Genomic DNA, 25,080 nt, shown 5'->3' with positions numbered 1-25,080 from the left:
TGAAGACTTAAATATTCCTGGAAACCACAAGGTATTTTTGGCAATAGAGTGCACCTAGAAATAAATGCCATGGTGTTCACAGGGAAGGAAAAAGGCAAAAGCGCATTTAATTTTTAGCACCTATTCAGAGGCAAGCACCCTAAAGGATTAGGTTCTTCGATACGTCTCACAATGTTTTAAGAAAGCGGACATTTAGGACCTAATCATTCCTTTCACCTGAGGTCAACTGAGGCAGCAGAAGGCTGTGGAACTGTTTTGGGGAACAGGGAAGGCATATTTAGGCATTTTAAAGTATGGTCTCCCTGCTTCTCGCAGACTTTGTGATACTGGTGTGCCAAGAAGGACAAGACGGGCAGGCAAAGAAGGATAATTTTCTGCAGCTTTCACAATAACCCTTTACTAATCTATATGCAATTAAGAAAAAAAAATATATATATGTGCGTGACATACAGTACAGATTCTGCATATTTCAGTATAATGCACCCATTTATATGATTCTCGAGGAACAAAGATGAGGCAAAAAAGGGCAAGAATCTAGCAGACTTCTTGGGTCAAGTAGGGGCCACAGCTGAAGACCGTGTTGCTGTTTGTAGCTGTTCTTGCCACCCTGCACCAACTTAGCTTCGGGTCAACCCTTGGTACAAACTAGAAGACCGGAAGATCTTGACAACCGGTGAAAATTTTGCCACCTGCTAATTGTCTCCAGGACGTGGTCCAACAGCTGGGAAACACTTGGGCTTTGGAACAACCTGGCAATGCAAAACAGTTTCCCAGGCAGTAAACCGAGAAATCCCCTTGCATGAGAGGAAACTACCCGTGATGTGGAGCAGTGCGGGTGAAGCAGGGGCAACAGGCATGCTGTGAGACCGATAACAGTGCCCTGTCACATACTCCTTCCCCAAAAGGACCATTCAGTCCTGTGCAGATGGTTTTGGAAAAATAATTTTGCTACGTTTATTACAAAAAGGCACACAGCACTAGTAAAGGCCATCTAAAAGTGTATCAAGACACAAACCAAATCAAGAATGAGCAACAGCCCACAAAAATATTGTATCGGTTAAAAGATAGAGCCTTGAGAGGGTCTTCACCTCTGATAATGTGTTTGTTCTGACATCCACGTTGCTGCACCATGTGATAAGTCCTAACAGCATGAGACATGTTCATGCCTGTACACCTGGCTTGAGGTCTAGCCTTATTATTTGTTGTTTTCTTGGATTAATCCCAGACTTTCAAGATCTTCAAAATTCGATTGTGCAAACATATTTATCCCATCAAGTTAAACAAACAGAACAATGGTATGCAGGTGTGGTGCAACGAAATTAATAATTGGATTGTTTAATAAATCAGACATGCAGATTATAGATAATGATTAGCTATATGCAACCTTCCCTTACAAGTTTCAGGACCAGCAGCCTTACCATATACCAAAACTGACAGACATCCATGTGATTTGTGGTTCAGTATGTAAACTCAGGTTAGAAGAGCTGCCTTCTCCTGTCACAATGGTTTTACTATCAACGTAGCAGAATCCACAGTGTGCTTCTCGAAACTGGTATGGTCTCCAAACATCTATTCCCATTTCACAAGCAAAATCCGCACCAGAGTTCCTCTAGGAATCAGCCCTGTGATGCAGGATGCCTTCTCTTTCCCCAAGGACCCCGAACTCATTGCAACATATCAGCAATATGTTGCTGACTGCTAATGCAGCCGTATGGTGCCATCAACCATAGGTTGGGGATGTTCTTCATGACGCAACCCAGCTAGCTTTGCAGTGTAGCAGCTGTACAGAAAGCAGAAACCCTTAAGGGACCTCAGAAACTCACAAGGTCAGCGGACAGAAAGGAAAGAGTGAAAAACAGACGTGATACATCTGAAAGACAAACCTACCAGGACTGCATGCTGCAACTATTACCCTATCACCCAACACACACTGGCACAGCACAGTGGTTTCTAACAGGTTCACAGATACAGGGTGACCTAAAGGGCCACTAGAAGCTGCACTTCAGACAACAGAGCTTAATGAAGCTGTGCGAGGAACCTGACAGCCCACGGGTGAGCCAAGGTGGCTCACCTTCACACAGGAAGATTGCTGTTGATTCCTGGGAAACCAGCTATCCCCAACTGCTACAACTTAAATAACAAACCCAGATTCAAACCCAGCTACTGAGTTGCCAGGGGTTATCTTGCAAGTTGTCCATGGGCTGTCTCCACTAGCAATGGGCCAGAAACAGTAGCTAGGTTTTAGAGAGAAATTCCCACGCCATGCTGAATGTATTAATGACATGTATTACATGTGTTCCTGAAGGAATCTGCACATGCATTAGCAGGCTTTCTGCAGGATTGACAAATGGGACTGGTTTGGGAAGGAGGACACCAAGGCAACGTGTGACAGCAGGTTCTGGGCACAACGGGAATTTTCATGTTAGGAAGCTTTGGATGTACGGGTTTATTTATTCCAGAACAAGGACCCCTGAGCAGATGGCATACAATCCATGTTGCTGCCACTGACATTTAGCAGAAATTAGTAGTTAATTTATATTTGGGTCTTCTCCTTTAATGAACACAGATCAATGACCAAAGAAAATGCATGTATATTCATTCCCATGAATTCTTGGACAGATTCCAACTGGAATCAAGTTTTGGCTCCAAAGGATTCTCCACAAAGGTGAAAGGCAATCCTAGGCTCAAACCAGAAAGTTAAAACTCAGGGCTGCTCAAAGCTAATGGTTAGAGTATCCCCTGCTGGTCAGGGACTGCGGGACGTAGTGTGTTCAGCTCAGTCTGTGCCCTGCTGCTGTAAGCTGGCATTAGCTTTGGGATTTACAGAATTGCAGCGTGGGAACAGGGACAAGCTGCAAGTGTGCAAACCCATGAATGCGAGGGCAATATCTGCGCCGTTCTTATTTTCTGCTGTCCTGCCCTCTAGGTTATTGGTCCTTATTTCTATGAATGGCTTTCCTCCTTCGGTAGCTAGGCGACATGTGTATTTAAATGTAGACATATTTATATATACACACAAATATGTCTCTCTCACACACACGTGCATATCCCAATGTAGTCCCTCCGAGGCTGCGTAGACCTCTGGTTTCAAAAACTAAATCACAGCAACAGATACACGAGTTCCCTCTTGCGCCTAAGTGATGCTATAGCAACTCCTTAAAGTAATGCCAAAAGAATGAAAATACATGTTGAAAAAAATCACACCTTTGACGAGCAAAGAAACTATCCACATTACAGAGAATAAGCCAGTTATACATTTTGCGTTCACTAGACAACTCTCTAGCTATTTTTAAACTCTTATACCAAATGTGCACAGTAAAGAAAATGAATTAACAGGACTATGTCTCTGGAAAAGACTGTCACAAGTATGAATCAAAAAGAAAGATAAGACTACTACAGCAAAAATATTGTTGCAAGAATGCTAAGCCCCAAAGTCAACGGATGGTGGAGGAAATTGCTGAAATCCCTTTTATAAGCTTTATTGTTGTTATAGTCTATTATGTGTCAACTCAAATATATTTATCAGAATATACATGGAAATAGCCATTTCTGTGGGTTTCATTACTCAGGGCAATCACATTATGGTATTGATCTAATAGCTAATGATATAAAAATTCTGAATCAGAGAATATAACTATTTTTCAAGAATGTAAATCTATGTATCAGCGCACTTTGTTTTCCCAGAAGAAAACAAAAAGCTGAATTGGTTGACAGTTTATTTTTAATGCTGCTTGGATACTCTCCAGTCTGAGGATGTTCAATAAGTATTTTGCAAATAATTGGTGGACAGAGTTACCTATCAAGAGTGTCAGGGCCCGGAGGGCACTAATAGGCCTTAATGGCCCTGACTGGGGTCACCTGAGGCCTCTCCCACACCCTGCCCATGGGCCCAGGAGCCCATTTAAGCTCAGCCCCAGGGCCTTCAGGCCTTCTTCAAGCTGTGTTGGAGGAGTGTTTAGTCTCCAGCTCAGCTGTGACCAAGCCTGGCTATGGGCCCTATTGATCTGGACCCTGACCCATGGACTGACTTCTCTGCTTGCCCTCAGACCTGCCTCAGCACCGTGAGCTTGCCTGATCATCTGGGCTCCTGGCTGAACCTGGCCACCATCTCTGGGGCTGCTCCAGTTGCCTTGTTTGGGAGTGGTGGGATGGGGCCCTAGCTGGTGAGATCCTGCCCTGCTGGCTGCGGTGCCCCCCTGTCCTTTGGGGAGCAGCCAGCCCATGCTACTGCCAGAAAAATTGACCTATGCTAGTTAGAAGAGATGACCCAAAATTTATTTTGGAGACTAAAACACACTGCTCCAGGAGGATTTTAATAACTTGCCTATAGCATACCAAAGGAATAGAGAATCTCTGCTATACTTATTTTCAGACAAACTAAAAACTGCTTTGTGAGGGCCTCTACAAAGAAAGTACACACAGCATCTGTATCAATAGTTTCCTCATACTTGTTTTGCATCTTAATGGACAGTGTGTTAATTTTGTCTACTATCAGTTTAGTCTGAAAGACACATATCTGGGTAGTATAGATAAAAAAAACTTGTACCCTCTTACATGCTTAAACCATCAAATGAGGAAAAATATGGTTGGCATTACTTTCAGTGACTCACTTTATTTTTGGAGGAGACATTTTTAGAATGTGAGTATGTTTTCAACAGCTTCATTACAGTCTTTATAAAGATCTGTTCATACAAAAACCATGTCTCACCCCTTTCTTATAAAGGAAGGCCTATTTATACAGATGTGTAAATAAGCTATCACTTACACTTTTTTATTGCAAATTCAATGTGGCTGGTAGAAACTTTTTTTGTAAAAGAACTTGGGTGATTTCTATCCCAAAGGCAGGTTGCTGGTCACATGCTTGTGCAGCAGCTGGTGTCTAGTGCAGTAGCTAACAAGTCTCCAGCAAACCTGACATACTAACCTACTTTCTGGGTATGGTTGTCATTTGCTTCTTTGGTCTTCTCTGTTTTAGCTTGTTGGGGCTGCAGTCTTTGATCATATGGAGCTTGAGTATTCAGGCTTTAAATTAAGAATGACAATAAGTTACTGTGTTTGCAATAGTGTTTGTGAAATATGACTCCTTGTAAAATTAGCTTTTAAAAGCAGGAGTTGGGATGTAATATTTATTTGGCCTAGCACAAACACACACAAATATACAAATACAGCCACCTTTGGAAAGCAGACTGATTCTGAGTATCATTCAGTCTGGCAATGATACTGTCTTCTTGAAACTTTGTGGCAATGCCTAGCACCACAGGCCTATTCCTTCCAACATTATCTTTCAAAAATCCAACATAGCAAGTGTGCTACTGTGAGCATCTTTCAGGTTATGTGGATTCATCTGAATCATGGTCAACATGAAAATGGAGCAGTGCTGGTATGAAAATGTAAAAGTCCTGCTATGAAACTTAGTTATACTGAGGTCAGTATGTTTTTAAAAAAAGTGCTGGTAGAGGGATTTGTTTTTTCTGAAAACTATTTGTATGGTTTATTGTATAGCACAACATACTGCATGGGTACTTAGTTATCTGACAACAAGCATCCATGACTTTTTACCCTTCTTTTTCCAACTGTATTCTCTCACTTCTGGAGTCCTTCTATTAAAACTAGGCAAAGAAATAGTGAGCAATCTGACTGGAGAGAGACTCTCCTCCCTTAACTTTGCAGTTTTTTAGTTTTTCAGATGTATGATGTACTAACTGCTTCTAAGCTAAGAGACATATTTCCTCAGTCCCATGATAATTTCAATTTCCTGAGAGCTTTCTTATACTAATTAACTTGCTGGTTTACTCATTGCTTGCTTTTCTTGATTGCTATTTTAAAGCCCAATGATAAAATGTGAATATCACTGTTGATCAAAGTACACAGAGTACACTATAAAACTAGTATGAGTGATATTTGTGTAATGATAAACATGAAAAGCAAGTAGAATATCCCTTTCTGTAAACTTGCTCCCAGGGGATGCGACCAGAGTGCAAGTGGGAGAAGGGCTAAGCTTGACTTCTTGTACTTAGATGAGGTGGGCAGTCTGCAGAGAAGGGCTTTAGCTGAGCAGGCCACGTATCCAGTGATGCAGTTTGCCTTCAGCTCTTTGCATCTTGTACACAAGATAAAGAATCTGGCAACTCTTTGCTGGGCGCCGACTTGATACATGGAAGATGAGTAGGAGACAAACTGCTGGCGTGTGCATGTTTGTTTATTTCCAACTATCACTGATAGAATCATAGCTGGGTTTTTTGTTCATATATACCAGTAAGCATTTTATAGAGCAATCATACCCTGCAAAAACGAGCTATCTAATGCACAGGATTCTTCTCGATAGGTTAGGTTAGACATATGTCTCTGCAAGATCAATAGAGGAAACCTTTCTATACAGAAAGCCTTAAAGATTAGTCTATCTGAATCTCTTGAGGAGGAACCTGTTCCTATACAGCAGCCCAAAGGTTATTGGCAATGCACCAAAGATAAACCCATGACGAGTTGATTTAGATACTAGCTACAAATCCCCATTAATCTGTTTACGATCTACCACCTATTGCTATCTGCAGAGAGTTACTGCAATACTAAATGTGCTTCTGGTAACAATTTAATGAAAAATCAGTTTGCAAAAATGTACTTGGAACAAAATGAGTAAAAAAATTATCTAGAACTTAATCTCCTACTTTCTTGAGAATCTGATTATAACATGGCCAAGAACGTTATAGTCGAGAGCATTCTTGTTAAGTTTTTAATGATAAATTGACTTTTAAATGCACAGTGGTTTTTGTTATGTCATTCTATTTGAGGAAATTATTGTATTCTTTAAAGATGCCATAGTCATTTTATGATTAATAAGCCTTTCAGTTTGTAATTTACTAGCCCTTTAATGTGCTTTAAGTTTCCCAGATCTGTTTGAAGAAATCTTATTTTAACACCACAAAAAGCTGGCAAAATGCAACTGAATACTCACATAAAGGAAGATATAATCTACCACTTAAATGTTTCACTTAAGGTTTAGTGTTATCTGTTTATAGTATGATGCTATAAAATTGTTATTAATTATATATGTAAGAGCCAGGAAATCTGTAGTTGCTAGTGCATTTGATAGCAGTTGGTAATGAAAATGGATTATTCTAATATAAATACAATCACAAAGAAACATCGATCAGTACTAAAAATGTTATGCAGTATGTCTGTGTAGATAAAATTTGTTTATCATACTTCTGGGTAGCAAACTAGAGGTGCATTTTTGGCAGCTCCAATTTAGACACACGACCTACATATTAGTTCACTGGTCCCTAGCAGAGTGATTTGAAGGGGCAGGCAGTGAGGATATGTATTGTAAACAGTGAAAGTCAAGCCCTTCAGCAAGGGCACCTTTTTGGCCAATACCTAGCTGAAAAGCAGCAGCAAAACCTGCCCGTACTCCATCTCCATTCGAGCTGGGACTGAGCAGGCTAGGATGGCCAGACTCCAGGGTGGGCAGAAATACTGTGGCACCCGAAAGGTGGCCATTACTCTTGTATCGGTTTGGGGGCTATAGGCCAAAAATATCGAACTCCTTTTCTGCAGTGTCATGAATGTAATTTCCCAGGTATCCAGCTGGAATGGGAGAAGTGAGGAAAAAGCCCCTGTCTGGGTAAAATGGCACCCTGAAAAGGTTCTTGGGGCTCCAGCAGCAGCTTCTGAAGTCCAAGACTGTAGTTAGAAACCAAGATAGGGAGTTGCTGGTGCTGCTTTAAAGAGTTTGGTTCCTTTTGGGAGTCAAAATCTGCAGGTTTCTTTGACAGCAAATGGCTCAGGGATGTGGTATGTTTTTTAAGCTAATAGCAAGAGGTGCTGCCCCTGCACACCTTGTCTGTTGCTTCCTGCCAGTCAAACTGATGAACTTGCCCAGAAGGGTGATGCAGCCCTGCAGCCTCAGCTGGATGTGGCTGAAGTGGCCTCTCTCACATACTTGGCAGAGACCTGTCTCGCCAGGCCGTTTGGGAGGAGATCTCCAACTCCCTCGACTGGAGAAGGCCCCTAGGCAGCAACCGACTGAGAATTCATGGGGTACAAAAATTGGTGAGTGATACTGAGCCTGCAGCGAGGGCCCAGAGCCCCATCTGCAACTGTAACATGGGAAAGGAGCAGGCAGCGAGTGTGGGGCAGGGCCCCTCCAGCCGCGGCACGTCCGCAGCGCGTCCCGCCGCCTCCCCCCGCCCATCTTAGCCACGCGGCGCCCGCTCGCCTCGGCGCGAAATGGCGCCCGGCGTCACGTGCCGCCCCGCCCGGGCCGCCGGCGCTTTCCCGCCGCGCGGGGCGGGGCGGGGCGGAGGGAGGGAGCGCGCGGCGCCTGCGCGGTGGCGGCGGCGCTGGGCCGAGGGGCTCCTCCCCTGCCGGCGGGCTGCGGCTTGGCCAGGGCGCTGCGGAGGCTGCGGGGCAGTTCGCGGCGGCTCCGGCCCGGCGCTGCGGCTCGCCTGGACCCTGCCGGCGCGAGGGAGCCTCGCGGAGGCGGCGGTGAGCGGCGGCGGGGCGGGTGTGCGTTTGGCGACCGGAGCGGGGGCGGGGGGGAGAGGCCGCGGGGGCGATGGCGGCGGCGCGGGGCGGGCGTGTGGGCCGAGGGGGGAGGCTGGACGCTGCGGCCGCGCCCGTGTGCCCCGTGCTCGGCGTTTACAAACAGCCGCCGGCCCCGCCCCGCGGCCGCCTCGGCCTGGGGAGCGGCCGCCGCTGAGGGGCGCAGGGGGCCCCGCCTTCCCCCCCCGCTCTGGGGAGTTTGGGTAAATATCTGCCTAAAAAGGCAGCGCCGTGCGCAGGGACCCGCGCGTCCAGCTGCGGATCGCTGCGCCCCGGGGGTTTAGGTGTAATAAGCTTAAAGGCACTGCGCGTATCAGCGTGCGCTGCCGTAAGAAGGGCTTAACAGGCTCTGTGTGCGCTGATCTAGTGCCCTGAGTTACCTGCAAGCTGTAGTCAGAGCGTTACGTTCAAAGACAGCAGATATATATGTGTATATTTTAGTCTAAAGAGCTTGAATTGCGTATTAAAGTCAGGATGAAACACTCCAGGGAAGGCGTTTACTGCTGCATACAACAGGGCAGGCCCTTAAAAGAACTGCGGAGCTTCAGAAGTGTCATTAGTAGAATAAGTCTTGGGTTTGGTTTGTAAAATAGATGTTGGGGGAAAAAGCTACTCAGATGTGAGGTTTTCCTTTTACAAAAACATGCAGCGGTGGGATACAGTTGATCAAAAAGTCAAGAAGTTAATAGAGGAAAGCAGCTGCACACACTGGTGCACCAATATTTGATAATTTACACAGCGAGGGTGTGAGCAGATTTGCTAAACCTCATCAGTTTTTCAGAATACTTCAACAACTTGCTGCTGTTTATCTTTGATTTCAATTTAGGTAGCTCTACCTTGAACATAAACTTCACTGTTTGTTTTTAACATAACTGATTTTCTTTAACCTGAACTTATATTTGACTGCATCTCTGATCGTTATGCTTTTATTATTAACCTTTCTGCTTAGATTAACTGACATTGTTTGAATTGCTTTTGATGGCTCCTGTGGCCAGTGACACTTCCTTCAGGTGTTCAAGGACTGTGCACCTGATTTTTGCTTGTTATCAAGAGCTTTCAGCAACCTTTCAGTAACACGATTTTTTTTTTTAAGGCAGCGTATAGAACTCCTTTTATCTCTGGCATAAAAGTATAAACTACCAGTACATCTAACTAGTTAATTCTGCACTGAGGGATTCTCGGGTCTGTGAAAGAGAAGTTCATTACAGCACAAGTTACAGTCTCTGGTTAATAGAAGTATTCAGCCATTGTAGGTAACCAAATCTTCATGAAATTCAGAAGGCAGCTGAACAGCATAATTATATTAAGTCAATAAAGACTGTATTTGACACATATCTTAATATTAAGGATATTGCTGTCCTTTTCTTAATTTTCAAATGTTACTTTAATTTTAGAAACTATTTTATTTGCAGCCAAACTAAGCAGTGTTGGGAAGGATACTAAAATCTTGAGCTTGGAACAGATAGCTGCATAGATTTTTTTTTTTTCTCCCCTCCCTGATAGGCATATAAAGTTATTTATGATGATTTCACTTTTTTGATGTGTTTTTATAAGAGCAACCTTAGTGATATGATTAGGGATGAAACTTAGAATGTTTATTTGAAATGGAAGACACTAAAACATGAACTTCTGTCATACCGTATTAAAAGAAAATAGCATGGAGGGAGACAGAGGGCTTTCAATCTCAAACGATCCCAATGTGGCAGTTTGTGATACGCCTAATAGGTTGGACAGATTGTCATCTGCTGTCCTGGGATCTCTTAAATAGGGAGGAGGCTGCAGGCTGGGTGACTTCTTACTGACTGATTGCAGCGACTGCCCTGCTTCTTGCATGTGACAGTGCAGCCAGGGCTGTCCTGGGTGGGTGGCTTATGGCTGCTGGCACCTTGGGCAGTAGGATGCCGGGCCATATGGTGGAAGAGAGAGTGCCTGTGTTTTGATCGTATGTCGTGTAGTTCCCTTGGCAAGATTGCCAATGAAGGCAAAAAGGCAGGAAATAATTCTGCTTATTCCAGTGTACGTGCTGTGTTCCATGACTTTTAGATTACAGCAGTAGTACAGGCAGTGGTGTTTACCAAACTTCACTGTTAATGATAATGACAATAACAAATGTTGAATAATTCTTACTGTTTACATTGTACTCTAGGCCAGTGCAGTGTAAATGCAGTTGCAACACTCTCCTTTAGTTTTAAACTTAACCCCTTTAATTTTAAACTTAACTTGTTGGCATAATTCTGTGAATAGCATAGTATTTGCAATATAGGGGCAGCTGCCTTGTGTTAAGATGATGCAAACTCATTCCCTAAAGCAAGCAGCTGAGGAAGATAGAGATAATGAAGGAATAATAGGTTACTTAGCACTATTTTTATTTATTTATTTATTTACCAGTTGTGAAATGGGGAGGAATAGTAATTGACCTCTTGATTGCTGCCAACATATTTTTTCTATTATTTTTGCATAGGATGGACTATTGGGATTGTTTGTTTTTTAAACTAATAAAGGTTTTTGTGGCATTTTATCTGGGCAGGAGGACAGATGCTTGTGAATGCCCCATGGCGGCAGCAACCTCCATTCATTCATTTATTGCCTATTGTAACTTGGAAGCATTCTTCAGGTAAGAAAGCTGCTTCAGAGTATGCCGTGCAGTTTATTAAATTACACTTACTACACTTCAGTGCTACATCTTTAAATTACATGTCAGCGTTTTGCTCTTTTCAGTTACAGTCTCTTACTTATGTATTTTTCTGTTTACATGTCATTATAAACCTACCTTCTTTGTGTTGTAGAAAGTGATAGCACTTTTGCAGATGAATTTTAGATATGTATGTGCCCTGCCATGCAGAATTAGCAAAGGGATAGTCAGCACATTTCACTGAAGAATATGTAATACCTGTAGAATGTACAAGTAATTCAAGACTACAGTGATTTAAAAACTCCGGATTTCTTCTACACAGTTACTAATGGATGCCAGTTTTGTAATCCTAGACAGGCATGACTATGCAACTCTTAGATTTTTATGATGTGTGTGAGCTGAGCAACCTCATTACTTGCACAGATTTCTATTCTTGGTTTTGTTTTTTCTTAGGAGATGGGTGTTGCTTCTCTTGTCTTCTACTATACTCGTTTTAAACCTTATGATTATAAATGTGACATTAACTGACTACTTTTTCAAAAAAGAAAATGTTAGGAGCTGGGAGAATCTCAAGCTCCTATGTCTTCCATCTTATTAAAAAACATTTTTTTTTAAAAAAAAAAGCTCAGCATTAGAATGCTGCTGAGAGTGTTATTACTGGTTAACCACAGTACTTTGAAAACATCCTAAAGTTGTAATTTGGTTTAGTTTTTAAATCTACTTTTCCATTTCAAACCTGTTGTGGTTTAGTTAGATGCACGTTCGTGTTTTAGCTTTCCATTAAAACTGCATCAGATAATGTAGAATGGCTAACTGAATTTGGAGTTTTTGGGCATATTTTTCCAAATTAATAGTATCAAAGAACACCTTTTTTCTGCTAAAATACAGAGTAGCTCCTTTCATACTGGTATATGGGAGCATATTGATACATTATCAATATTTTTTCCAGTTGTGAGAGAGTTTAGCCAAGTTAGTTTATTGTCAAGGATTATAGTGATACGGTAGCATATGGGTTTTTTGGTAAAACTTAGTAACGTTTAGAGCTGAGAGTCCTCAAATTTAAGTTATTAGATGTCATATCTTTAAATAAAAATCTTTTGATCAGTGTAGCTTTCTTAATATACTGCTATGTAGTTAGCTTAAAAAGTTGACACTTATGTAGGTGCAACTTCTTTGAATAATACGCAAGTTGTACGTACGTTGCATAAGAGAACTGATGTGACTCAAATTGTGGGTAACGCCAAAACTAGTTTTGCGGGATCACTTGCACCTTTTTATTAGTTAGCTGATAGTTCTGAGACAACAGCATTTGGTAAAAGTGATTTGCTTGTCACATTCTGTTCTACTTACACGTCTGACTTACAGCGTAGAGAGTTTTAGTCATCTCAGTCTCTTTTCCAAAACTGAACTTAGTCCCTGCTATGGGTCTCCCCGAATTTGCAGAAGAGCTTTTCTTTGGTCAATGACTTCACAGGTCAGTTCAGCTTCTGGGACCCCTCTCTGCCTTCTGGTTAAGGAATCCATGCACACATACAGGATGACTCATCAGTGGGATGGATGTTCAGACACCAGAAAGGTGCTGGTAACTTGACAGGAACTTCCACATTCTTTGGAGGTATGTGTGCATGTACACCTCTCATTCAGTACTATTTTGATTATATCACATGGGACTATAATTTAGTTAACTTCAGTTGTATTTTAAAATACATAGGTACGTATATAATCCAACGTATTCCTCTTAGTTTAAATTTTAAGCATTCACATTTACGCAGTAAATGTTAGGGCTTCATGTTTGGTAAAAACTTTGTGATACATAACCAATAGAACCTTTTTTCTGAATTATTTTCCTACAATGAGTCATATAACCTAATTTTGCTAGTTTTAAAATTCTGCAATATAGAATACTGAAAAATAGACAAGTTCTGAAGTTGTCTGTTCTAACTGGATATAGCAGCAAGGACAAGGTATGGCCACTTTAATCAACAGCAGCCTAGGTATTACATACGCTGTATCTTGTCACATCTCTGGATGTTTCTGAAATGGATATGCTACATCTTGTCTACAGCCTAGTCTGCAGGGTAGACTTTTGTGCTCTTTCTTTCTGGTAGCTGTCGGATACTGGAACTTCTTTGTAGGAGCCAGAGCAGCACCTGTGAAACTCAAACAAGTTTCAAATGGCAAAGGAAAATTTTCCTTTTTGCAGATACTTGCGTTTTACTGAAATGTTGCAGATTTGCATGAAAATAGCACAAACAGATGCTTCTCAGAGACAACAGCATTTATTTTATTTATTTATTTTTTTATGCTGGACTTTAGCTTTTAGGAAACGGCAAAATTTTTAATGCAGCCTAAGGAGAAAGGAGGAAAAAATAAGCAGGTATTTGAACCAAGCTAAATTTAGCAAGGCTATGAGCAATTTGAAGAGTGAGTTCTGTAGGGTTAGTTAATACATCCACCCATAATGCAGTGGAGTGCCCATTCATTGTGCTAAAGATGTAAATAGAGTTTTGAAAAGTCATAGCATGTGGCCTTGTAGATAATAATCCGATAAAATGTTCCAAAATGTTTTTTCATACTGAGCTCATACCGAGCTCGCATCTTCATTAGATTAGCAATACTAGTACAATTAGTACTAGTACAAGTAGTATGATAGTAATTGATTACAAATACTACTTTGCTTTGGAATGGAATGTGTTGGAATATGTATACCACTATTAATTCTCTTTGACTTAATCACTTTCCCACTTGTTATGTAAAGCACACATGTCTATTCAGGAAAGAAAAAGTTCAGGTATTAAAAATAATTTGAAGAGTGTCACTAGTTTAACCTTATGCATATATTATGTGTTTCTATCGTAAGTGAAACATTTAAGAGACTAAGGTGAAGATTTCTGAAGACTGCTGGAGTGAATTCCTTCGTGGCTGGACCCTTTTTGAAGACAGCAAATAGTAGTGAAGCTGGTCAGACAGCTCCTAAGTAATTAGCTAGGTTGTTCTTTTCCATGCATATGCACATGCTTTCTTTTCATAAAAATGGAGTGTTATCACTTGCATATGTGAGAGCCCTTCAGTCCTTAAGACTAGGATATATCAGTTGAGTCCTGCAGTTCAAACTGGAAGATAGAACTGTGGTGGAATAAAACACATGGCATGAATATGAGTTTGAATTAATTTGTGAATATTTGGAACTTAACCTGATCTGTAGTTCATCTATTGCAATGTTTGTTTCTGTTGTGCAGATTTGGAAATAGCTCAGAAAAACTGAATAAGCTGGAATAAGAATTAGAACCAGTATTACTTTTTAAAGTAAAATTTCTTTCTGGCTAATTTAATACTTAAAGATTGAAAAGAGTAATATTAAAAACTTGAGAAATCCAGAAAAGGCATGCTCTCAGGGCTGTCTTCGAAGACTTTGTTCAAAAAAACCCGACAACATTCCGTTCATTATTGAAAAATACGTGGTTGCTATGAAAAGTAGCCTTAGACTGGTTGGAGGGAGATAAGGTGTACCTCAACATTTAATTAGCAGGACTTCTGAGAATGTAAAATGAAACAAGTACTTGAAAGTTAAGGCAGTTATTGAGGATTTCCCTGGCATAGACTGCTCTGCTTCAGCCCGTGAAAGCAGAGCTTTTTCATATGTTGGTTATCTTTTCAGAACTCTGTCTCATGTGGCAAACATTGTTGAGTGGAGTAGTTTCATACAGTTGTATGTATTGTGTGATGCAGCATTTCAGAATCTCATAAAATGTTGCTTCTTTTTAGAACAGTGTAGTGGGATACATGTTATATTGTCTGGCTTTCAGTGATACTGTCACATGCTCTTGGTTTTCTGCCTAACACAATGAGATGTTTTCTTCTTTATGTCCAGTTTTAGGCAGAATGCAGGTAAATTCAAAGGGCATAGAAGTAAAATTCTGCTCAGGTCACTGTAGTCACATTTAAAATTTAACCTGCTTACAGGCAGAGTTATCTTGCTGTTCCTGATACTAAATCTTTGTTATTTACTGATTAATAATATCACATGTCTTTCATAATCTTGATGCCTGCACTAGATGATATAAAAATTGATGTAAGATGTTTATGCTACTGATTATACTTGATAATGTTACTTTCACATCTAGGTTCTCAGCTAAAGTTGGGCCTACGAATTTTATTTCTCTGTAAAATATATGCATGTTGACATTGTAAAACTCGAGGATGGAAGTTACTTTTGTGAGTTCACCTTATTGTGACTTCTTTCTTTTTGTCCTGAAAATTCCTGTGTGCCATTTCAAAGACATGTTGCAGCTCCTTGCTTTTGTTTTTCCAGCAAACCAGTGCTCCTTAGAACTACACTTCTGTCACTGTCGTTTTCTCAAAGCAGAAGTCTCCACTGTCAGGCCTGCTTGCTGCATCCATTTCTTTCTACCAGCTTATGTATCTTGATATTGGGAGATGAGTTGCTTGTGTTAAATTTTGTGAGAAAGATATTCAGAACCGAGAGTCATAACATTCCAGAATAAATTGGAATTACATTAACTGTTTATATCTACACAGTGGTAAAGATCCTTGGAGTTGTAGATCTGTCAGATGGCAGGTTTCATGTGTTACCTTTTTCTCTCTGTTGATTTTTTGTCTTCCTTTTATTTTCAGGGGAGATGGAAAACATTTTGCCCATTTTATGCCTAAAGTGTTCTCAAATGTTGAATGAACTGGTGCAATTCTTTTCTTCTTGAAATAGTAACAAGCTTCAGATACATAGGCTGTCCTGGAAATCCCGTGAATAAATACAAAATTCTTGGTGTTGTATTTACTGCAGTCTTTTTACATGGTAACTCTAGCAAAAAAGCAAACCAAACCCTTAAACTGCTTCTGATGCACTAAAGGTCTGGATCTTTTGTTGCTGCAAAACACTTCATGTGAATCTCACTTACTTTGCCCCTTTTTGATAAGTGGGCTCTGAAGTTTTTGCTGTTAGTTGTACAAACACTTTTTCTATGCTTGTCATGTTCAAAAAGAAAAAAGAAAGACTTTTGGACTCTTCTGGGCATGCTGGTTCAAGGTTCATCATTATTTGAAAAGGGAGGTTAGTATGAGTTGGGTTCCACAGTTGATGATAATTCCTTTAGAAATCACCAGTCGAGTCTACTGAGTTTAAACTTAAACATACATAATTTGTTATTAATAAACTAAATTGCTGTTGAATGGTTTTTCCCTAAAAAGTGTGTGATATACTGTGAAGTACTAACAGATGAAACTATACTTGGTAAACTAATAAACCCAAATTGCCCAGATTCAAATTGAGTTGTGCAAAATAAAAGATAGAGGAAAACAAGGTCCTAGCTATTGTCAGTGTACTGGATATTGACACACGGACATACATTTTGCATAGTAACATATTTTAAATTTTACTAACGTGTTAACTCTTACTGCCTCTCTCCCTTGATTTTTTTATTTTTTTAGAGACCTTCAGCGCTTGAAACTGACAGGCTGCTGTACAGTTTGAATACACTGGATCATTCCAGTACCTGAAGCTGATTACATTCACAATGAAGAGAGCTAGGCAGAAGTTTGTGGTAGAAAACGAAGCTCCTCAAACATTACAGAAAAACAAAAAGCAGAGAACCTGTTTCCATGGATCACCGTTTGGTGAATCCAGCTTGTACGCCTCGGATTGGGGAAACCTTCCGCACCATGTTGTTCTGCGTATTTTTCAGTTTCTGCCTTTAGTAGATCGAGCTAGAGCATCTTCTGTTTGTCGAAGGTGGAATGAAACTTTTCATGTCCCAGATCTCTGGAGGAAGTTTGAATTTGAGCTTAACCAGCCAGCTACTTCTTACTTAAAGTCTACTCATCCTGATCTCATTCAGCAGATTATCAAGAGGCATGCTGATCATCTGCAGTACGTCAGCTTCAAGGTAAAGGCTTGAATGTATTTTTAAAAATGCAGCTGCTACAACTTCTTTCCATGCATACACGTTATTTCCTTACAACTTCTACAGTTTAGTTCCTACACAGTAAAGAAAGAATTAACGTTATATGATACTGTGCTGAAGACTGCATGACGTTTTCAGAATATATACTGTGGATTTTATATATTGTGAATCCAATGTTAGTGGCAGTTGAAGTACTCAACAGATTAATCTGCAAGTAAATTTATCTCCTTAAATTCTTCTATGTGTAAGAAGTATTTTAAGTCATGTGTATATTGTTTAGTTGCAAAATAGGACTCTACAGTGAAGAATGTCCTGAAATTTTAGATGCCTGTTGTACAAAAGTACGTGTAAGGAAGAAAGACTGTGTATTTATATTCAGTCACTTGACGTGTAAGGACATTATGAAGTAATAGTAAATATTTTTAAGTGACGGCTATGTTTGTAGTCAAAGGATTATGTTAATTCAGACTTCCTTCATCTGAACACCTGGTACAGTTCACTAATGCTTTATCTGACAAGACTACAGGTGGAATTGCAGATGTTTTGTTAACTTGTTGCAATCACTCCTCCCTAGAGAGGAATTCATAGTTCTAAGCTATGAAGGGAAAAGCAGTAGAGGGAATGATTTTAAAGCTAGAATTAAAATCAGAAGCTTTTTCTCAGCACTGTCACTGAAATTCTTTGCATTTGGAGATCTTGTGATTTGGCTGCATAGCAGTACAGGGCTATTCAGTTATTAAGGAAGGTGAGATGGAATAGTGATTTGTCTAAAGTTAGCCATCAGGCTTACAGGTGCGTTGGGAATCTTCAGCTCATTACTTAAGATGTTAAGCCATTGTCCCTGAAGTAACATGAATTAGTTTGCTTGATTGTATCTAGGCTTTACTAAGTCTTTTTTTCTGGTTTAAATGTCTCGAGCTAGTGCACGCTTGCATACACACATGGCATACCACTGTATATCATAATGCCAATGCTAATTACACCTGTTGTTTAGGAGAAAACGTGGGCACGAGGTTCTTCAAAGAGAAGGTCTAGGCTATCAGTCATACTCTGGAGTACTTTCTGATAATAAGATAGTTTAGAAAATACTTCTCGTTAACTTTTCTTGTCACAAAATTTCTAATTAATGTTGCTTTTTGTCCTGGTGGCAAATGAAATCTGGTGCAGTACAAACTGTGGTGCTTGCAGTCCTTGGTATTCATGACACTTAAGTTTTCTAAATAGTAACACAGAATGACTTCATGATTCTTAACTTGCTTTTATAGGTTGATAGTAGTACTGAGTCAGCAGAAGCAGCCTGTAACATCCTTTCTCAGTTGGTGAACTGTTCTATCAAGACACTGGGCTTGATTTCTACAGCAAAACCAAGCTTCATGAATGTCTCTAAGGTAATGTCCCACAAACTGTAATTTTAACAAGTAGAGAGATTCAGAAATGATTTTTTTCAGCAGAATATTTATTCACTCTTAAAACCACTTTAACCTTTATTATTATTATCTAACTTTTTCTTAAAGTTATGCTTATGTAGGAAAGTATTTGATGATTTTATAGACTTGTGAGAACTGTTATTAAGTTGACACTGTTTTTTTTTTATAAAGCCATCTATATTTGTTGGTTGGTCTGTCGTTAATTTGTGGCATCCATCAATATGAGGAAATAGTTAAATTTAGGTTCCATTTGTTAAATTTACTAGTGTGGATAACTTCACAGCATAGAGAAGTGAAACTGTTTAGAAGACTTGATCCTTCTAATTTTCAGATTCAAAGATACAGTAATCACAAGTTCCAGTGTACTGATGAAATAGTTTAGATTTTTTTTCCCTTGGCTCTGTTGGTCACAGCAGAGTTATTTTCTGGAAAATAAAATAAATGTCATTGCCTTTTTTCTTGCAGTTAAATCCTAGATACTTCAGGCTCATCATTATGTATGCTTACCAATTTTATTAGAGAAATAAGGCTGGATGACTTAACTACTGAATGTAAAATAGATTTTCTTATTTTCGTCAAATGTAGCAGCTTATCTTTTTTTAAAGAAAGAGATTACCTATATTCTTGTTCAAGTAAGCATTGCTTCATTACACAAGAAAGGGGATCCCTAAAAAATGATTATTTTTGTACTTTCTCTATATGCAAAACCTAAGGCTCTCTTTGGATGTAAAAGTTTGGCTTATGTTTTCCACAAGGTTTTTTTTTCTCCTGTGTTTTTTTTCCCGAACAGGCTCATTTTGCTTCAGCACTGACAGTAGTTTTTGTAAACTCCAAGTCATTATCATCAATCAAGATAGATGACACACCAGTTGATGATCCTTCCCTGAAGGTTCTTGTCGCTAACAATAGTGATACCCTAAAACTACTAAAAATGAGCAGTTGTCCTCATGTGTCACCTGCTGGTGAGTAGTGAATATATAAGAAATGCAGTAGTAAAGCAGTAGAAAACAGTGGTCAGGATTTAGGTTAGAAATGAGTTATCCATATAATTTTCCATGCTCTTCTGAGTCTTTTAGCATAGGCCTTTTATTGACCTAATCTTGCCTGTTTGTAAAGTTGGAAAGGAAAGGAGAAAAATGTCTTTCAATGGACTGGAGTAATCAAGGTGGAGGTGCTTCTCACTTGACTGCATCTTCTGGAAGTCCTGGCAATTCTTTTTACATTCTTCTCAGCTGTTCCATTATCTCTGATAATAGGTTTTGAGGAGAAAAACCCTCCAAAATTAGTGCATGCCTTTAATGCAGGTGCCAAGGCCTTAATAGTCATGGCAAATTTTGTCTGAAAGTGGTAGTGTCAGCTGCTTAATGCATGCATCTTTGTAAACTTAATCAGCTGGTGTTTTGTGGGAATACAAACACAAAAGCACCCACCCATAAATCAACTACTGCTCAGTGAGATAAAGGAGGTGAAGGTAGTTGTCTTTAACTGTAAGATGCTGGGAGTTAAATTTATTCAAAAAAAGTGTTAATACTTTGAAGTCGTATTACAGAAATGTGGGAATGTATAAATTTTAAAATTTAGTAAAATAAGACCAAAGGGCTTTTCAGTTTCTGCAGTGTCTTCCTGTGTCCAGATCTGGTAGTGTAAACTTTTTTGTTTTAGCACTGTTGGTAAAAGGCTCACTCCCTTTAAGGGTAATTGAAAGTGCAGACTTGCCTGACAGTTCAGAGGGCCTTTGGATCCCTTCTGACTTAAATTTCTCCTGAAACTCTGGAGCTGAGGAAAGAAAAACCCCACACTAATTTCTCTTCTACATTTTTATCCAGAGTCAACAAAAAGTGATTAAATCTGTGTATTTTGTGTTCAAATGGATTAAGAGCAGTTATGTTATGCATGCCTTAATTCAGAGAAGGTTTCAGTCTAGCACACCTCTTAAATAACCACCAGCAGCAGAGTTTAAATGGAATGATTAGATGGGTGGAAACATTATTTGGATCTTACCTGGTGTCATTTGCCTCTTCAAAGCTGAGGAGACTCTGCACAGGAAGGGCAAAGAGTGCTACAAAGATAACACAGATTTAAGATTAACATGACTAATTAGGCCTGCTTCTCTTACTCATAAGTATTTATGGCCCAAATGTGAAAAGATGCGGATATTTAGACCTTTGTCATACTTCAGGATCTTGGATATAGGCATGAATACTCAAGCCTTAAAAACTTAGCATTTGCTCAAGTTTTACAATAAATAATTCTGTTTGGTTATATTCACTTTTTATTGAACGAAGTAATTTTTTTATTTCCCAGGAATTCTTTGTGTTGCTGACCAGTGTCATGGACTTAAGGAGCTGGCTTTGAACTACTACATTTTAAGTGATGAACTGCTGCTGGCTCTTTCAAGTGAAAAACATGTTGATCTTGAACACCTTCGGATAGATGTTGTGAGTGAAAATCCTGGACAAGTTGAATTTCATACTATTAAAAAGCAAAGCTGGGATGCTCTTGTTAAACACTCCCCCAAAGTCAACATTGTGATGTATTTCTTCTTATATGAAGAAGAATTTGATGCTTTCTTCAGAGAGGAAACCCCTGTTACGCACCTTTACTTCGGTCGTGCAGTAAGCAAAGCAATGTTGGGTCGTATTGGCATGAATTGCCCAAGGTTAATTGAGCTGGTCGTGTGTGCTAATGGACTTCAGCCTTTGGATGACGAACTTATTCGGATTGCTGAGCGCTGTAAGAACTTAACAGCCATGGGTCTTGGTGAATGTGAAGTAACCTGTAGGGGTTTTATTGAATTTGTGAAGATGTGTGGAGGCAGGCTCACCCAGCTTTCTATAATGGAGGAGGTATTGATTCCAGATAATGATTATAACTTAGATCAGCTTCATTCTGAAGTCTCCAAACACCTTGGAAGAATGTGGTTTCCTGATATGATGCCAACGTGGTGAACTGTCTACATCTGTGGATAAACTGATAGAATCAGGGTGTCGCTCTCTATGCAAATAAGGAACTGGAAAATCAAATATGAAACCTATTTCCAGATCTCAGTTTCTCTTCTTTGAGAACCTGTAGTGAGGTAACAATAAATCATTCAAGAATGTTCATGGTATAGTGAAATAGAAATTAAGTGTACTTAACAGTAGACACTTTCGAAAGTATGTCCATGGTTTACAGGCGCTTTTTTACTTCAGTTAAATTAGGCTTCTCTGATTTAGCTTCAGTTTAATTGTTCCATTCAAGTAAAACTTTTTTGTGTGTGTCTTAGCTTAGTTTTTCTGATGTAGTCAGAATATGACTAGAGAAACTTTCCTCCTTGAGCAAACCTTGCTTATGGGGAGCTAGATAAAACTTGGAGTTCAGGAAAACTGTATTGTTTGCCATGATGTTTTATGCAGCATATTTTCAAAGTATTCTTGCCGTAAGTGTAAAGGCTCATACTTTATAGTTGAGTAACCTGGACTAGCGTAAGTATTTTGATTTAGCTTAAACCCACTTAATGTCAGTACGTTAAAGTGGTGTGGTAAGTGATAAGTTTATGCCCCTCAAACCCTTCTGATTTTAAATTGCACTTTAAGTCACTTTATAAGATTAGCTAAATTGTAGAGACAGGGTTGTAGAGTATGTTATTTTTCTATCTTATGTGCTTAAGAGGATGGGAAAGAGACTTTGTTAAAATCAGTTAATTTAAAAGTTTGAATCTAGGTTGATTACTTAGATCAATGGCAAAGCACTTTGGAAACTGCCAGAATAAAAGGAATAGCTTTTTGAGAGAGTTCAAGTCTTTGATTATGAAAATTGATATCTGAGTGTTCCATGCTTCCATTATTAAGAGATTAGAAGGATTTCATATAAATGGCCGGTTAAAAGGAAGATTTGGAAGGAAAGCAATGGTCTTCAGTCCCTTTCTACCTGGAATCAAGGGTTTAGAGAACTTTCAAAACTGTTTGCCGTTTAGAGGCCACAATGCTCTGTAGTAACTTTGCCCGAGTTTGCCACAGTAATTTTGCCACAGTTCTCACAGAACTATACTGTAAGCCCTGATTCCTCGAGGATGTATTGCTGGTTCCTGAAATCTTTGGTTCAGAAAGGATTATACAACTGTTCAGTACTTGTTGCTTTTAATTGGTTTTTGAGGAGAAAGATTCTATTCCTTGTTTGTGGGCAGTGGAAAGGAAGGGGAAGTTGATGCAAACTAGAGTATGCGTATTTGTAATATTTTGCACACTGTAAACTAAAATGCTTTGTATACAAGTATTACTGTAACTTTTTTCTTGCTGTAGTTGATCTATCTTCCTGTTTGTAATGAGATGTGTACATCTGATGAATGGTGGTATTTGTCACATTAGATATAATGACAAATAGTTTCTTCCGCAGTTAGATTTCTTTTCTGAAAAAATAACTGCTGTGGGTTGTCTAAAACTGCCATTATCATTGACAGAATTGTTCCATGAGTTGTTCACAACTATAAGCTAAAGGAATTAAGTAAGAAGATAATGCATGTCTGAATCAGTAATGCATTTTTGCCTGTTGCACAACTGGGGAGGGGGGAAGGGGGGAAGGACAGCTGACTGGATACTAGCACTTACTAGCCAAGCACTTGCTTCCATAATCAAGCGGGTTATGACTTACTTTTGAAGAGAAAATTGAAATATTTCCAGACAGTATTTGGTTTAAGATACATGCTTTGCTATAATTGTAAACTTAATAAACTGATCTAATGTATGCACTGATAACAGATACCTGTCTGTTCCACTGTACATCACCCCTGTAGGAAGGGTTCTTTCCTGTGTTAGAAGCCATATACTTGACAGGCCTGAGGAAGGACAGTAGGACTGGTTGACTCTTGGATTGTAGCAGTTTAATCGTTGTTCTTCCACGTTCATGATGCAAACTCTGGGATATTTTGATGTGCTGAATTTGAAGAAGAGAACTTGGACAAATCTTGCAGCTGATGTTGACAACTTCTGGAGTCCTTCATGTCTCTCTAGCCTACCTAGTACTTTTAATGAAGCACTAGTGGCTGTATACAGAAATGTAGTACAGGAGAAAACTAAATGCTTGTTTGAATATTGTCCTTTTCTCTGTCCCTCTGTTACTAAAGCAACTCTTCTGTGAAGCCATAAATGATAAGTCGCTCCAGGTCAAAGGTTCTGGCAAATTGGGCCTGCATTTATTAGTGTTGCCAATTTTGATTTAAAGTTTTTTTTTGTGTTAGCTCTGCTAACTGACCTTAACAAGTAAGGCCAATTGGTACTTCAGATTGATAACTAAATACCAGCAAAACTTGATTCATTGGTCTCAATGTGAAATACTAACCCTTCACTGATAGCATGAGAAAAGCATTGTGCTTTATTATGGAACCTCTAAATGGGACTTGTGGGCTGGATTTAGCCCAGTTGTGAATTCATACAACTCTTAGGCTATTTTAAATTTCATGGAATGCCTCAGCATGGCTGTACTGAGTCCATATGACTGGAGAACAGTATGCTTAGCTCACTAAGCTGTCATTCTTCCAAGAAACCAACATACTCTGAGGTAGTGTATATAATGGTAGGTTGGTCAACCAATTCTTGTCTTGTGGGTCATACGCCCTAAAAAATAACATGTTGTTCTATTTTTAAACTCCTGACACTTCAGATAAGGGCAAAAACTTTGAGATGTCTGAGTAAGGATTAGTCCTGAGGCATTACCTTTAACCTTTTCACTGTAAGAATGAAGTAAAACTTTAGCAGAGGGAAGAAAAGTGAATGTAATGTTAAACCACAAGGCAATGCAGTCAGTAGTGAAAAGGTGATAAAAAATGATGGCAATAGATACTGTATTGCTACCATGTTCACAGAGATACAAATACCCTGCTTCAGGTAGGTCTGGGATGATTTGCATAGATATTTTAACTGTTGTCCTGGTATATACAAGCAGATCATCGCTATGAAGCTGAAACTAATATCCTTCAAAATAGTACAGGACTTCAGTGAATGACTGCCATGTGGCTTATCGGCTTGTCCTAAAACATGTTATCAACTCTTGTGGCTACCAATAGAATAAGGCTATAAGACCTGCCAAATTAATGTCAGATGCAGTTTCTGCTGCCTGTTACCATCAAAATTCTCATGCAATTTACTGTTGCTAAAAGTTGCTTCTGTTCTAACTGAAAGATAACTTCTGGTATTATATTAATGTTTCATTTTATAGTTATAGTGATTTTTATTAGATTTTTAATATCACCTGTTATGGTATGTACATTGTGCTTTAGGAATAAGTGTCGGAACACTGACTGGTATAAAGTAGCATGAGTTGTGCTTTTCCTTCCTATGTAGGTCTTTCTGAATGACTGCAGTAGAGGTGTTATATTTGGCAAGAAACCTTTGGATAGCTGCCTGCTCCCTTTGCTTTCCTATTATTCCTTGAGCAGCCTGTACTGCAGAGCTTGAGCATATCCTAGCTAATACATTTGGTCTATTTGTTAGGCTTTTCCTAGTTTCACTGGCCTGAGAAGGCTTTCTAAACCGCCATGCCTTCAGTGTATAACACTAGGATGCAGTCTGGTGTCAAAGGAACTAAA

At 39.5% G+C, this 25,080-nt stretch overlaps 1 protein-coding gene across 4 annotated transcripts; it reads left to right on the top strand.

The window, feature by feature from the left end:
- Positions 1–8,299: 8,299 nt before the first annotated feature.
- LOC112994092 (F-box/LRR-repeat protein 21-like) lies at positions 8,300–23,240 on the top strand. 4 transcript variants are annotated; one of them, XM_064521097.1, is made up of 8 exons: positions 8,300–8,484; positions 11,069–11,155; positions 12,648–12,788; positions 15,809–16,241; positions 16,619–17,073; positions 18,357–18,479; positions 19,309–19,480; positions 20,823–23,240. In XM_064521097.1, exons 5-8 carry the CDS (start codon positions 16,705–16,707, stop codon positions 21,464–21,466), a joined length of 1,308 nt encoding a protein of 435 aa, XP_064377167.1. In that variant the 5' UTR covers positions 8,300–8,484; positions 11,069–11,155; positions 12,648–12,788; positions 15,809–16,241; positions 16,619–16,704; the 3' UTR covers positions 21,467–23,240. The 4 variants fall into 4 exon arrangements, with proteins under 4 accessions (XP_064377167.1, XP_025974024.1, XP_025974025.1 ...); XM_026118239.2 differs by lacking the exon at positions 15,809–16,241; XM_026118240.2 differs by lacking the exons at positions 12,648–12,788; positions 15,809–16,241.
- Positions 23,241–25,080: the final 1,840 nt, after the last annotated feature.

Source organism: Dromaius novaehollandiae, chromosome 15, assembly GCF_036370855.1.
Source record: "Dromaius novaehollandiae isolate bDroNov1 chromosome 15, bDroNov1.hap1, whole genome shotgun sequence".
Taxonomy (NCBI): domain Eukaryota; kingdom Metazoa; phylum Chordata; class Aves; order Casuariiformes; family Dromaiidae; genus Dromaius; species Dromaius novaehollandiae.
The sequence above is the reverse complement of the archived record's forward strand: the minus strand, read 5'-3'. Positions and strand labels throughout refer to the sequence as shown.